The sequence below is a fragment of the Argiope bruennichi genome, chromosome 10 (genome assembly GCF_947563725.1).
Source record: "Argiope bruennichi chromosome 10, qqArgBrue1.1, whole genome shotgun sequence".
In the NCBI taxonomy this organism is placed as follows: Eukaryota; Metazoa; Arthropoda; class Arachnida; order Araneae; family Araneidae; genus Argiope; species Argiope bruennichi.
In genome coordinates this window covers 127189423-127205823 of record NC_079160.1, presented here as the reverse complement: position 1 = coordinate 127205823, position 16401 = coordinate 127189423, and the positions used below count along the sequence as shown (strand labels likewise).

Genomic DNA, 16401 nt, shown 5'->3' with positions numbered 1-16401 from the left:
AATTTTCTTTTACTTGAAAAAAAAAAGATTTTTCAAACCTCTACTACTTTTTGCGTAAATTTAATCATTTTATTGTTCAATTAATCATTCTGATTTACTTCTTCGTGTTTATATTTGGCTCAATTCATTATTTTATGGTGTTTCCCCCCCCCCCCCTTTCTTTATTTCTTTTCTAAACCTGTGCCATATTTAAACTTTGTATTGTCTTTTTTTCTAAAAATATCAATAGTTAAACTGAAATTTAAAACAAAATTTGGAATATTGCTTTTTTTTCCATCCAAACCTTGAACAGAACCCCCCCCCCCACACACACACACACCGAAAACAAAAAATCTGCTTGTGTATTAATTGTATAGTAGGATCTCAGATTTATGAATAATAATAATAATAATAAAAAACTATTCTCTTTCAAAAAGTACTTTTGTTTGATATGAATTATTATAATGATTGTCAGAACTAAAAGAACTAATATCTGAAAAATAACTGACTGTTACATTTTGATTAAAAGTAGCAAAAACTGCGAAAAAAAATAATAATAATGATTTTTTTCAACAAGTGTGTATTTAAAGTTTGAGTGTAAAAGCATTATTATAAATGACTCTTTTCATTAATTAAAGACATGTTTTTAATTTCTTTAATATAGAACTGTACTCTTCGAATTAAGACTTAATTGTCTCAAATTGCAAACGTAAGAATTAATTCATTTGATTATATTTGTTTTGATCAGCTATATTTTCATACTGAAATGATTTTGAAAACTTTATTTTCTGTTCTTTAGCTTGATGAGGATATAGCTGCTAAAAGCAAAGTAATTATTTATGATGGATCTAAGAATGAAATGTTTACGTTCAATGAAGGCTATTCTATTCTTTCTAGAAGGTTAAAAATGGAGGGTTTTAAAACTTATAAGTGAGTATTTATTTTTCCCATTAAATTATTTAAAGAAGTTTTTTTTATTTCAAAATTCAATTTTTTATTTGAAAAAAGTAAATTTTTTATTAAAAATTATGTATTTTTGCTATAGCAATCAAGGAGATATTACACCAGAGCTTTTATCAAAAGCAGGTGTTTTTGTGCTACCTGGTCCGCGGGAGAAATTTACTGTAACTGAAGTAGGTATTTGAAGAAGCTGTCCTCATTGTTAGCAAATTTATTCTTAATTATGCAGATTTTCTCTTTCTTTTGTGAAGAGTGCTTCTTTAACTTCTAGATAACTTTTTGCTTGTCACAGTTTTAAATATTAACTATATTTATATAAAATCTTTTATTTAAAAGGGATTAGGTGCCGTTTCATTTCTAACACTTTTTCCTCTTAATTTTTCAAACTTTCATAATTTTATACACTGAAATTTAAAAAAAAAAAATGTAATATGAATATGTATTTTGTAATTTGTATTTTTCAAATATAAATTGGGGAACAGGAGTTTGTCAAAGTACATTTATATATGTATGTATTTTTATAGTTCTGATTTCTTTTTTTATTAATGTTATTATTTATTTAAATTTTTGGAAAAAATTATAATTTACATCCTTTTTTATTAAATAATTAAATTAAATTAAAAATGTTAAAATTCTAAAATTATCATTTAAAAATTTTTATAGAATCTCTTTAATATTTAATTATTATATTTCAGCTATATAGAAGATATTCATTGTTTTAATGAAAATTAAGTATTTTTATATGCAAAAGTTTATCTCTATATCATAGGTATAAATATTTTTCCAAATATATATATATATTTGTATTATTAGTTATAAATTTACCTCTTTTTATTAAATTATTCTGTAATATTTTCTTACTTCTTTCATTTTGTTTTATAACCTCCAAAATTCTCATTTTATTATATAATTACAGATAAATATTTTGAGAGAATATGTTGATAAAGGTGGCAGTATTTTTGTGACAATGGGCGAAGGAGGTGAGAAAAGCTTCCAGACAAATATAAATTTCCTTTTAGAAGAAAGAGGCATTATGATAAATAATGGTAACAATTTTTTTTGTGTGTGTTCATATAAACTCTGGTTAATTTATTAAAATAAAAAATATTTTATAATAATTATTAATTATATAAGAAATTAGCAAATTACAATAATTTATTAAATCTCTCTGAATTAAAAAAAATAATTTTCAAATATTTGGAATACAAGCATACACATAGAAAAACAATATATTGTCCATTTTACAATTTGGGGACCTCCATACGTGCACTTTGTACATGAACCAATCAGCTTTGATTTCACCAACATAAGGGTGAAATAAAAGATCGGGAATAAATGTTTTTACACTTAACATAAAATTCTAGAAAAGGAATTTTCTTATTGACTAACCCAAAATTGTAGTTTTACTTTCTGAAATTAACAGTACATTATTAACATATCGGCATAGAATATGCAATATCTTTCAAAATATATAAATTATATATGTCTGAATTTTTTAATACTACCATTATCATTTTATTAAAAATGTACTTTTAATCCAATCTTATTACTTAAAGTTTCAATTTGCATTTCAAATATTAGATAATTTAGGATCAAAAATCAAATTTTCCTTACTATATAACAAAAGTATTGCTGAAGGTTTTAATCATTTAATCAATTTTAGAAACAATCATTAATGCTAATCTAGAAGTACTATGATAAAATGCAGAACATTTTTACTAGGTTATCATGCTAAAAAAATTTTTTTTATTTAGAAACATTTATAGCATGTATAGCAACATAACATATTTTCCTACTCTTATTTAGATATTTTCTTTATAGATGCTGTAGTTCGAACTGTGTATCATAAATATCATCACCCTAAAGAGGTTCTGGTATCAAATGGTGTACTGAACAGGACAATTACATTAGCCGCTGGAAAAAGTATTCCTGGACAGAATCAATCGGAATCAAACAATGCCCAGTAAATTATACATTTTTATATTCTGACTTGTATTTTTTTTATGACTAGCAGATTATTGTACCGACAGGGTCGTGTGTGAAAGGTCATTTCTAGAAATTTTTTCACTTGAAGCGAACATCAACCGTTTTTATTGATTCTTTTTCCCAGTTTTTGAATTGATTAACAATAATTCTAAACTACTCCTCATAAAATAAAAATTAAGTTTGTTTAATTGTATAAAGAATGTTTAATTTTCATCACTTTTTACTGTATCACATTCATAAATAAATCGTTTGAAATTGCTGAACAATATTTTAAAAATAAGGCTTTGCATTTCCTTCCTCAGATTTGTTTAGAAAAGTACTTATTTTCTTTTGATGACTCTGCTGTTTTCTGAAATTGTTGAGTATAGAAAATTCAAAGTTGAATTTCGAAAAATTTACAAAGAAATTTTAAAATAAAGACCTTGATCTGAAATGTTTAGATACTCTCCTTTATACAATACTAGCCGCCTTTGGCAACCAGCCAGTTCGCCAGTATTACCGCTCGCTACAATTTTCAATTAAATATTTCAAATAACTTGTCTCTTAATATTTCTTCTCAAACAAAACATTTTTAATCTTCAAATTTTGATAGTCATACCAAACTTATACTGTTGTTTAGATAGTTTCGTTCAATTTACTATATATTTTTTGCTAATTTGTTGTCATTTCCGGTAAAACTTCAACTTTAATTTAAAGTGAAAATGGTGAAATTGCAATTAATATAAAGATATTTTTTAATAAAACCAGGCGTTTTATTTTATTTATTATCTTTATTGCTATTTATTTTTTATTATTATTATTATTATTGAATATGAGTATTGCAAACAGAATCGCTCGGTATTTAAGTCTTATGTGAACTACAAATTATGTTTCATAATTTATGTAATATCTCAAAGAATAATTCAACAAAAATTTCTCAGATTCAGCATAAAATTCAGTTTTTAGTTTTGCCTTCAAAAGGATTGAAATGAAATCAATAATAATATTTTGTTTCGACCTATAAATATATTTCAAAAATTATGAAGTCTAAATTTAATGCAATAAGGTATCATATTCTGAGAAATATTCTGGACATACCAAATTTTAAATGAATGAATGTTTCTATTTTCCACGATCAACTAAGACTTATTTATAAAGTTTTGAATGTTAAGAATTTAGAAAAACTCAACATTTTCATAAGCTTAGGCCAGTTAATCTTGAGAAACCTGCACGCAGATTGGCGTATTTTCTTTGAAACGATCGATTGAAAATCTAAAATTATCCTTTTTTTATTGAATAGTGATGTTCAAATTTTCATAAATCAGTCAGTTTAAGTGATTGATTTAGTTGATTGGAAATTAACTCTTTTTATTTAAAATATTAGTGTTTCAAGAACATTTTGTTAATTGTGATTTCCACAGCAGAAGCTGTATGTAAAATCAAAAAATTCGTTATTTATTAGAGCATTTATTGAATCAAGTTACATAAAATATAATCAATTTCCATTTAGACCATTTTAGCAGATCTGTGTCTTACTAAAGGTTTACAAATTAGTTGTGTGGCCCTGATTTGAATGGATATCCTGTTCATATTAAACAAAACTTGCCTTAAAATAAAACTGATTTATTGGATTAATAATATAGAGAGTGTAAAAGATCATAAAATAATTTTTCTTGAATTTATTTTTTAGAAAAAATAATATTTCATATTTGTTTTATTTCCTACAGACACGTGCCAAAAATTATATTTTTGCAGATTTCATTTCCAAAAGGATTTAATTTATTTTTAATTGGAGCTTTAATCAATGTGATGGCAACACTTTGAAAAAGCTAATTTTTTCCCCATGAATGCAAAACCTACTCGTGCAGCTTAAATTTTATTTTTATTTTGTACGAAAAAAATTGTTGAAAAATATAGTTAAAATATTTATTTAAACATTCATTAAAAATATAAATTTAGTTTTAAGGTTAAAACATTGGTATCATTTAAAAGATAAATTTTTGATCTTTAACTTCATGTAAAAATCTTTTTTGTGCGGTAATATTTTCGGAAGTTATAGCAGAAACACGCCAAAATTTCGCTTAATCTTTAAATAAATAAAATTCTAATTAAAAATTCGAAAAGATAACCCCCAGGTGCACATTCCCGGCCTCCAAGGTAAACACGTGCCAAATTTGGTAGCTGTAGGTTGAATGGTCTGGCCTGTAGAGCGCCAACACACACACACACACACATTGAGCTTTATTATAAGTATAGATATATATATTTAATGAATTTGCATATATTCCTTTGAATTAAGAATTTCCTTCAAAATTTACATTTGTTAAGAGTTTATCCTTTGGTTAATTATCTTAATGTTCATGGTATTTTTTACACCTATTATATAACTTTCAATTTAATACCTGTATATTTTAACTTTTTCTTCCAAATAGTAGCTGTTTATGTAAAAATAGAAATTTGATGTTTCAATATCCCATCTCCCTCATTTACTTTATCTGGCCTGATATCCTTATGTGTTATAAAGTGACATGCTTTTGATAGACAGCTTAAAGCATTAAAATTGCAGTTATAAATTTTTGCGTGCAATTACACTTGAATGATGTCTTCTTCTAAGTTCTTCTGGATTATTTCATAAATTGCTTTTTTTTTTCTGTTCATGCAACTGCTGAAATTTTTTAAATCCCTTATGAGAAATTGTCTAAAAAATTACTAATAATTATAATATGAAATATAATAGCAAAAATATCTATAATTTTTACTTAAATTATAGACTGTAAGCTTTGAACAGCACAGTTTAAAATTATTATTATGATTCTCTTACTTTTTGGACTTAATGCCCGTGAATAGGAATAAATAATTGAATAATGTGCTGTTGTAAAATACCTGTCATTTTAATGTTTATAGATTTGCATTCTATTGTTGAATTAGTAATAATATGTGTTATCATCGCTTAAACCGTTGAACTGCCGAGGGTTTTGTTTGTTTTTCTCATTAAATGCATGTTATTTGAATGTGATTATCTTAAATTTAGCGCAGTATATTTAATCTAGTTTGACATTAAGTGACACAAAACTCTAGGATTGCCGCCGATGGAAGAAAGAGATGGACGATCACCAATTCTAACTTGTAGTTGACCGCCGATACTTGAACTTAGAAGAGGCGGATGCTTTCCTTGAAGATGACGAAATGATGGCCGAAGTTGAAAAGTGAAAATTTTTCTCTTCTGGTTGACTCGAGCACGCGTTTTTCGCATGCAGAAGCAGTGCTGGAAAGCCGCAGAAACAGAATACGGGACGGAGATGAGGGATGCCTTATGGAGTAGAGAGGGGGGAGATAATGAAGTTATAAAGTCTCGTTTCCACGAACCGCCTTTCGTAAATATGCCGTTTGATCCATTGCAGGAGCTCTCACGCCTGTAGACGCTGATCAGGAGTTTCCCCTCAGACTGTCAGTAAAATGAACATAGAAACCCGGATAACCACAAATGGGAAAAGAGGCTAAAATGCACCGGACTCAAGGAGCTCACGGGCCGTGGGAAGGGGACTTAAAAACTGAAGTCTTCCATCGCCACTTTCTTTCTGGTCGCTTTTTGCTTCCTTTCACTCTCAGATGGGGACGAGAGAGGATGTCATGTCTACGAGAATCCAATCATATTAACCAAGGCCACGCTAGTAAAAGACAAAACCTTGCAGGAAGGCAAGGAAAAGAAACCCCACCTTTTACATAGGAACTAAAATCCATTAAAAAAAAAAAACACTCTGACACTGCACCCAACTACATTTTTCTGGACGATCTAGACGCTCTAAATCCAATCCAAACTACTTTCAAAAATTTTCATAAGAAATAAAAGCAATTCCCAAAACTCGTTCAGTAACCCAATCATGCTAGATAGCCTGTATTTTCTCACCCCCATTAAAAGTGCCAACGGAAATTCATTTGATTTTAGCTTTCAATCCCACCCAGAAAGAATGTCACCACAAAAGCTGGATAATTTAACAATTTTCCGCGACGAAAAGCACCAAAACGATGCGAACTGAAGACCACCCTTAGCACAGAAAATCCATTCACCCACCTTCAAATAGAAAAAAATTGTCGTATAAAAAAAAATCCAACACCCGATTAGCCTTAAACTAAACAGTAAATGTAACTTAGTCCTACAAAAAATCAGTGCAAAATACCTTGACATAGAAAATAAATTCAGCTTTGGATGCATCAATTTGCCCCACTATAGAAGAAGATAATCATGAATGTGTTCTTAATGAAGACAGGCTACTGAAAATAGATTTAAAATAACTAAATATTTCAAACTATTCAAATAATTCATCTGAAGATTTATAAGCAAAACATCGTGCCGCTTATATCCTTCATCGACATAAAGAAAAGGGAGAACTACAAAAACATTTACAATTTAAATAACCTCTAACGTGCTAAAGTTTTTCAGCACACCAAAGCTTCTCTTTGCCGAACCGGATGCCCGCTTCTGTCACCTTCAACTCGATTTCATAGGACCCCTTCCCATTTCTGAATGCTATCGATATTGTCTCACGATTAAAGATAGATTATGTCAGCTGGGACCACCGCACGAGTACTTGTGCATGATTGGATATCTAGATTTGGAACACCAATAACACTGCGGACCAAGGTCGGAATTTTGAATCCACACTTTTTCGTGCAATCCCGAATATTTTAGGTAATCACAGAATACACTCAGCTGCATACCATCCACAATCAAATGGTATGATAGGAAGACATCTTAAAGGCTCCCTTATGGCTCACGAAAATATAAAGTCGACAGAAACTTTGCCTATCGTTTTGCTAGGTTTGCCTACTGCTATCAAAAAAGATCTCAATGCTATTAGTTCTCCACTCGTATTTGGTACTACTTTGCGTTTGCCATCTGATCTTTTGAATGAGGATTCTATTGTAAATGCAACTGTAACACCCACTTTTGTGACAAATTTAGTTTCAATAATGAAAAAAACTAAATCCAACAAATCCTATTCTTCAAGGAAATTCTAAATTTTCGTAAACCCATCCTTAATTTCATGCAGTCACATATTCCTTAGAAATGATAAGAGTTAAACCACCATTAACTCCTCCTTATTCTGGACCTCACTTGGTCAAATCTTGGAGTGATAAAAAATTGGTTATAGATATAAATGGTAAAAATGTAACTGCCACCATAGACCGATGCAAACCTGCCTATGAAATTTCGGAAACACCACCAAAAGTAGCTTTCCCAAACAACAATTTACAACAAAATGATAATTCTAAGAAAAATAATCAGATGTGGCAGAGTTGTTCGTTTTCCGAAGCGACTAGGCGAGGAAATTTAAAATATATTTATATTTTATAATTCTTGTTCAATACATTGTTATTCATTTTTTATTATATTGTAATAATTCTTATGATTGCATTCACTTCCAAGTAATTTTCGTTCAAATAGCATTTATAAAGAATAAAGTTACTAATAAAGCATTGGGAGAAAATTGATTTTCATATATCAATGAATGAAATGCACTTCAGCTTTTTATGCTTGTAAAATAAACAAGTGCATCATTTCATGTCTACTTATGAATAGAAAGCAGTGATGATTTGAATAGTGTATACTAATGTAGGAAAAAACGTAAAAAAAATAATAATCAATATTTTTTTTTCTTACTCTTTCATTTGACTCAGGTGATAGCCGAAGGTGGCCAGCCAATATTTAATACAACAAAAGCAAAGTAAAAATAGAGAAACAAAAATTTCAGCTCGCTTCTTCTTCAAAATAGAGAAAGAACTTTTTCTCCTGCAAGATACACGCGTCTTACTCTCTGCTTACTGAAAACAGTAATACCCCATTTTCTTCCAATTGTTTGCCCTGAAAGAATAATCAGAAATCGGTTCAATAACGATCAGACCCTTTTACCTCCCCTACAATACTGCCAATCGATACTCCAACGCATAAGTGTTGGAAAATGTTTGATCATTTTCCCAAGTTTGGCTTTGGTCATCAAATACATAAATATTCTGCGCCTTATAAGGATTTTAGTGGACAGAAGAAGAATTTCCTTTAGTTTTGAGAGTTGACTAGTCCATCAGTTTTATGATAGTAAAATGCAGCTGTTGAAAGAAGGAGAAAAAAATGCTGATTTTGTAGTTACCTCTCACGAGGACCACACACCTCCAGTAAAGAGGGTTGCATCCCTTCCGTCTGCCGCAGATCACCGACAACCGTAAAAGTTTCAGAAACCATTGTAACCGAACTTTAGAAGTTGCCATTAAGTTTAACTTGGCAGAACTTGACAGTCTCCAAGAGGGTGGGCGAGGCGATTGAAGTCTTGGAATCCAGCATTTTGGCATGCCTCCTGAAAACAAAAAAATATCACTCCACTTAATATTTTGCTTTCTTTCATTAGGATTTTGTTTTCCTATTTTTCTCTGCATTTGATGTAAGCTTTAAAGTACAACGAATTTTTAATTTTACTGAGGGAATTTTTGGATGACGGATGAAGCAGTTGTGCATTTGCTTGCCGCCCGTCCTGCCTACAGGAAAGCGTTGAAGCTGTGTAACTTCTGAGAGTGGTATTTTTCAGATTCTTAATTTACAAGTGAGAATAGTTAAGAATCTTGAATTAAAAATTTCATTATAAATTTATAAAAAATGAATCTTAGTGAATTTTTTTAGCTCATTTAATTTGATTTTTTTCTTTGTTTTATTGCTGTTATTTTCAAACTATGAGCTATGGCAAAATTTTAGGATAATTATGGCATTGTAAAGTTTCTTTTTTTTTTTATCACCTGAAAGACGTTATGGATAGAAACAATTTAAAAGTCCCAATCTTTAAAAAAAAATGTGAATGTAATTTGTATTTGAAATTGCTGAATATAAACTATTGATTTTCATAATATTTTTAATTTGATTGATTATTGATCTGACACTTTCATCAGTTAAATATTTGTTCATTTTTGTAGATACAGTGCCTTTATACTTAACTTGCCGTCGTTTGCAAAGTCTTTTATCTCCTGCAAGGCTTTTCGCTGAAAATCATTTGATTATAGAAATTACTTTTATGTGAATTTTTCACAGTGTTTTTTCATTTCTCAGGGCTCTTTCTTTCCTTTACCCGTACGGAGCAACACTCAATGTAGCCAAGCCGGCTGTAGCGGTTCTGTCAACAGGAAGTGTTTCCTTTCCTCTGAACCGTCCAGTTTGTGCTTTTTATCAACACCCTGTGAGTGAGAGCTTTAAAAATTATTATTTAATTAAAATTAATATCATTATGACTGCATGCTGTTAGTTCATTTTTGAATGTAAAATTAAAATATATTTTAAACCTCAGATTCTATATGCACATGCCAATAGTATTTTTCATTTGGCAAAGTCATTTTAATTTTGCTCAAATGAATAAATATTTTTTGAATATCATTACTCCGAGTATTATTGCTCTTATGATGCAGTTTAATTTATCGTGCTGTTTGGTTTTGCATTAGAAACCTTCTCATATGTGTGAGATTTTAATTCATTTTATTGTAATAAGAAGAAAGCCTAGTTGTTGTTCTGTTAAATTCGAAGTGGTTTTGATTCACTTATTAATGGAAGCCATTCATATTCCGAATGGATAAAAACTACAAATGCATTGTTAGCTATCTATTTTCGGAACTTATTCTTAATTCACTTCGCTTAGCGAGAAGCATTCACTATAATAGACATTGTATGGAAATATCTGAAAGAAAATCTTCATAAAATTCTTCGATAACCTTTCATTGAAGCAAGGGAAGCCTAAAAATTGGAATAAAAATATTTCTGAATTTGATCAGCATTAAATATTTCTGTATTCAAACAATAAAACTTTGTCTTAAGAAATATTGAATAAAATAATAAAGCTGATTTTTTAAAATAACTTTTTACTCAATTAAAATTTTACTTCGTCTCATCTCTCTGTATAAAACGCTAATATACGTGGCACCAAAATCGTTCTTTATTTCGAATGGCAACAATTAAATGTCAACAAACTATCATTTATGCATCATACGAGCGTTTCAGACTCTATTGAATGCTTTTACATCTGCATTTCATTGAAATTTCGCTTAGCAATCTGAAGGAGCTACAAGACATCAGCAAAGTTAAAATTCTCCAAAAAAGGATTCGCCTGTTTTATCGATTTGTCATCTCACCAAAAACTATATTAAGTTAGAAGAATAAAAGATGTAAAAGAAGTCGAAATTATAGAAATAAGCGTCAAGCAAAGTTGAATCGAATGTTAAAATAGGCTTAAGTATTGCTGGATGAATAATCGATGTGGCGCGCCCGTGAAGACCGACATTCACATCATTTCACGAAAAGGTTTTTTTTCTCTCTTAAATTTCAAAAAACTTATCTTTTTAATGCTATCAGTTTTGTTTCTGTTCACTTTTCTAAATATGTTTTTAATGTTGTGATGTAGTACAAAACTTGTCCATCTAAACATTCAATCGCTTTCTTTTGTCAATGTTAAATTTAAGATTAAAAAAAAAAAAATGCTTTCTTTGGACATGAACTCCAAAGTAGGATATTCACTTTGACTTCTATTTTGTTGCATATATACTTTTTAATTTGCACCCACTACCATTTATCGTAGACTGATTTAATTAAAGGCGCTCCTTTCAATCTGTTGTTCAATGTTTTCCAACACCAAAAGCAAAAATGTGTCTATCTGTTTGCATATTACTCTCTCTCTCTCTTCTCTCTCTCTCTCTCTCTTCTCTCTCTCTCTCTCTCTCTCTCTCTCTCTCTCTCTCAAATAAAAATTTTATTTGGTATGAAAAGCGTTTTTTATGTAGATGAATGATTCAGATGGTTATCATGACTATTGTTTATTTTAGATATTTTTATTCTAGCACTTCATATAACAATTTTGCGTCGTTTCAGAGTAAAAGCATCCATAATAAGTCATTTGTTCCTTCATTTATATGTTATGGCCAACAGAATTATGTTTTTATAATTGTTATATTATTTTATTCTCTCATGCAAGCATTGTTCAATTTGAACTAAAAAAGATTTTAATAGTCATTTTTGCACATTTATGATTTTTGTTTTCATCTTGACACAATTTTGGAAGTTACTTTAGTACACTACACTAAACGTATTAGTTCTTGAACAGGAAAATTCCAACTCCAACGAACTATTAACCTTTTCGCCGTCCTCTCCTGTTCGTGAAAATTTCTGTTCCTCGCCGCATTAGAACAAGCAAAAATAAAAACTCAAACAAGTGAGCATTTACAAAGTGTTTTCAAATGTAGAAGAATGTTTGAAGCGCGCCCTGCAGAAGCTTCACTTGACGCGTTGCGGACGTCGAAGAGGTTAAACAACGAGCAGTTATTGAAATTTAAAATGACATTTTTGCAGAAATCTAATCATTCTACCAAGTACCATTTCAACAATTAAATATAAGGAACGAAGCATTAGCTGCAGAATACTCAACATGCGTTTATTTTGTTTATGTATCAAAATATATTTCAAACTGTAAAGCATTTTAATGCAGAAGTCTGCCTCCCCCCCTCCTTCTTAATTTCTTTTTTTTTTCCGTAGCTATTGCTTTCAGTATAGCAAAAGTTAAATAAATTCAGTAATTAAATTAAATTTGGTTAACATTAAATTATTAAAACAATTAACTTATTGATGAGCCTTTTGTATTTTAAAATATATTTCATCTGTCATAATTTATATAAGTATTATAACTTGCATGTATTAACCTCCAGCCCCAACGTTTTATTTAATTTATAACACAAACACATGCTGTGATGTTTTATTTTATAATCTGCCAGGATTTTCGTTTTATTTTCAATGACCAATATGAAATCTTGGAAAAAATATTACTAAATAACGCTTCATGTATTATTTACAATTGAAAACCCAAAGTCCTTCCTGAAAAAAAAAATGTAATGATGCATTTTTAAGGAATTTTAAAATTAGAAAAAGCACCAGTTTTATTGCTTGAAACAGAAAATTGAATAAAGAGATATTTGTCACAAAATCTTTTTTTTTTTTTTTCTTTCAATGAAATATAGACAACAACTCTTTGATTTTAATTTCTAAAATGGAAATACACAGAACTAAATTATTTAGAAATCCATTTCAGAAAGATTTTTTTTAAGTAATCAACATTTTTTTTTTTTTTTTGCTAAATTTGAATCAGCGGTTGGTAATGTAAAATTTATAATGATTATTGATTTTAAATTCCTTTTATTTTAATATTGAGTTGAACATTAATTGAGTTAAAATTCCGCAGCAATCTTCGACGTGTTCTATCTTATAGGAAACATTTGAAGAAGTCTGATCTTTTCTTTCAAAGAATTTTTATGAAAATAAGTCAATAATCAATGCCACTGTAAATGACAATAATGAGATAGGATATTGATTTAGGCCTTACTTTTTATGCTAGATAACAACAAAAATGAACTGAAAATGTAATCTCTAAATCCAGAAATACTGCTTTGTAATTAAATAAAGACAATGAAATTAGAATACTGTCATTTTTAAAAATATAAAAATTCTCAAACTGAACCAGCTTATAAGACAGAGCTGAATTCCCGGCGAAGAAGTCGTTGTCCAATGTAACTCCAAAGCTTTTTTGTGAAAGACGACCACTCACTTTCTGTCTTCGTTATTCTCTCATTCTTTCCAGTCTTTAAAACTATCCGATTAATAGTTCATTGTTTTATCCGTCTCATCTTTCTCAATCATCAAAACGTCAGTGGATATTGTATTTTAACGGAGCACCTGGACTCTTTTTTTGTCCTACTTCCTAAAGATTTTGTAATTAATTTATTTTGTACTTTGTTTTACTTAGGAAATTTGATTTAAACCTTGTTATTATTGTTACCTCTGTTTATCATCTAATCTGAAGAATTTTGTTAATAGTATTGTATAACTCATACAAGCTTTATTGCTTATAATTGCTGCGCTCGCGTATTTATTTTGAGTGAAATTTACTTCCACTTCTTCTAGTTTCCAGTTCTTATATTTAGCTTACAGAATTTTTAAGGAGTCTGTTGGCTTTTTCAAAATGTTAACTCTCTTGTTTGTCGTTTAATGGGAAGATCTGGGGAATAAAAGTATAACCTAGTGAGTTTCTTTACATCATGTCCGATGTGATTTCTTTTCTGGCACTCTAAGGAAGAAAAATGAAAATCCTAATTATTCTTTTATATTATTGAGATGTTTTAATTCATTTTAAAAATATACCTTCAAGTATTCATGACATCATTGTCAAGGTCAGAGACGAACTTATATAGTGATTTGAATTCTAGAAATTTCGAGATAGATTAAGCATAACCAATTTTTTAAATGTGGGGAGGGTGGAATTATAATTTTTATGAGCGTTCAGTATGAGGATTCAAAAAGAAATATACATATATTTCTCTGAAATGCAATTAATTTATTCCTCGGTTCCGAGCCCTCTGATATTGGCGCCCAGGGCAGTTGCCTTGTCTACATCACTCTGGATACGCCACAAGGTCGAACACGAACTCACGTCTTGGAATTACCTTCCGCTTGTTGGCTATGGGCGTTTTAATGTTTCTAGTGTCGCGCAATCACATCCTTTGAGGTGAATATTCATTCTCAAGAATCTAAAAAAGTTACTTAAATTCTAGCCGAGGAAAGTGAGGAATAGCTAGAGAATTTCTCTGTTCCATTACTTGTTTCTACTCCATGATTCGTCGTCAGTTGATTTCTTACCTTCTGGAAATACCCTAAATCGTCTGAAAAATTTACAGACTTTCCCCCATAAGCCTACTGAAGCTTTGGTGAATCTTTGAAAATAAACCTTATTACGCATTAAAATACTCAATAAACAAAACAAAAATAATGCAATTTTAAAAATATAAAAGCATCTTTTATACCTTTTGTTAATTTTTAAATTTGTAAGTTAAAAATTGTTTAATAAAAATTCATAAAAAATCTTATTCCTATGTAACGAACAAGACCTTAAATATCACTAGTTTAAAGTTGATTAATTTCAGTTGAAAGATTTTTAAAGTATGTGGCAATAACTAAAAGCTTACAGAATGGCATGAAATTTGCATTTTATTTTAGAGGTGGGGGGGGAGGGTCTCAACTTCGAAAAAGCAGAAAAGAAATCGTTAAAATAGAACGGAAAACAAAGCATGGCCTTCAAAACTCCTTTATATTACGATTTTTAAAAAAATGTCACGGCAAAGGGAAAAATCGATATGTGTCGCAGGTTTTATTGCGATTGCATTGCAAGCGAAGTTTCGATTGGGATAAACAGAATAAGCAATTGAAGTTGTAGAAATAAAATTATAATATCTTTAATTAGTTTTAAAAGTTCAGAAGCAAAATTCTATACAAAGATTAAAATTATATAGCCTGAAATATATGTATAAATAACAGATTGTTGAAAAAATCCACAGACAACTCCTTTAGCCTGGATAATCCAGTTTCACTAAACTTCTTTATATCTTTTTTTTAATTAAATAAAATATCTTTTTTTTAATAAAATAAAAGTTTATAAACTCTTCGGTAGCTATTTCTTTATTGAATACACTTTATATTAAAAAGAGATTAAAGTAATTATAAAAAAGAGTTTTAAGTATCATTTGGCGAAGACTTGAACATTTAACGTTTTTTTATGTTTCTGGTAAATAAGCATCTGATTTTTTATCTTTAGCTGCTTCAAAAAAAATTTAAAGTTTTTGAAGCAGCTAAAGATAAAAATTTTATTAATATTAAGCTTTTCTTATTAATTTAAACTAATTTATTAATTTTATTTTATAAATTTTATTAATATTAAGCTTATTTTATTAATTAATTATTAAACTTATCCAAAAATTTTGATTATGTGTAACAATGCCTAGTAAGTACCCTTCATTTACAATTAAATTATGGGTTTCGAGTTCGCATGCAGTCTTATTTCATTGCTAATAACGGCAAACGTGAAAAAGTAGAGCGAAGCTATCATATTTACGACTGAAAGGAAAATGTGTATTAGCGAAGTATTAATCGAGTGACTTGTTTGCTATGTTTGAATTGTTGAAACAACCCCTAGATTGTTTTACTGGTCTATCCCCAGTAATTTAGTTTACTGATTTGTTTAACATTTTATTCCTTGAGATTTCTCACTATATAGAATCAGTTAAAAGACGAAAAATTACTGACTGCAATTGGAAAAAAATTTGAAAATTATGCAAACATAAATTTGTAGATGGCCTTTTACTCCAATGCAATTTATGTATTTTTAAAAGAGACTTACTTTTATAAACAGAAAAAAAAAAAAAAAAAAAATTTTTTTTGACCGACTATACAAAATAAATCTCATGTATATTATTAAATTCTTATATATTATTTCAGACTTCCGGTGGTAAAATTGTTGTTCTGGGTTCAACTCACATGTTCTGTGATGCATATATAGACAATGAAGAAAACTTAAAACTTGTGGTATGTCTTATTTATTTCAATTTCTTGTTTTAACTATTTTACTATTACATTAAAGGTTCAGAAATGTGTGAATG

General features: G+C 29.2%; 1 protein-coding gene across 1 annotated transcript in view; it reads left to right on the top strand.

Moving 5' to 3' along the window:
* LOC129988641 (intraflagellar transport protein 52 homolog) overlaps window positions 1–16401 on the top strand; it is a 30306-nt gene that overhangs the window by 4637 nt on the left and 9268 nt on the right. Inside the window, exons 2-7 of the mRNA XM_056096909.1 lie at window positions 779–909; window positions 1025–1112; window positions 1856–1985; window positions 2761–2902; window positions 9995–10121; window positions 16241–16327. Coding sequence (XP_055952884.1) covers window positions 779–909; window positions 1025–1112; window positions 1856–1985; window positions 2761–2902; window positions 9995–10121; window positions 16241–16327 — 705 coding nt within the window. The remainder of the gene's footprint in view (window positions 1–778; window positions 910–1024; window positions 1113–1855; window positions 1986–2760; window positions 2903–9994; window positions 10122–16240; window positions 16328–16401) is intronic.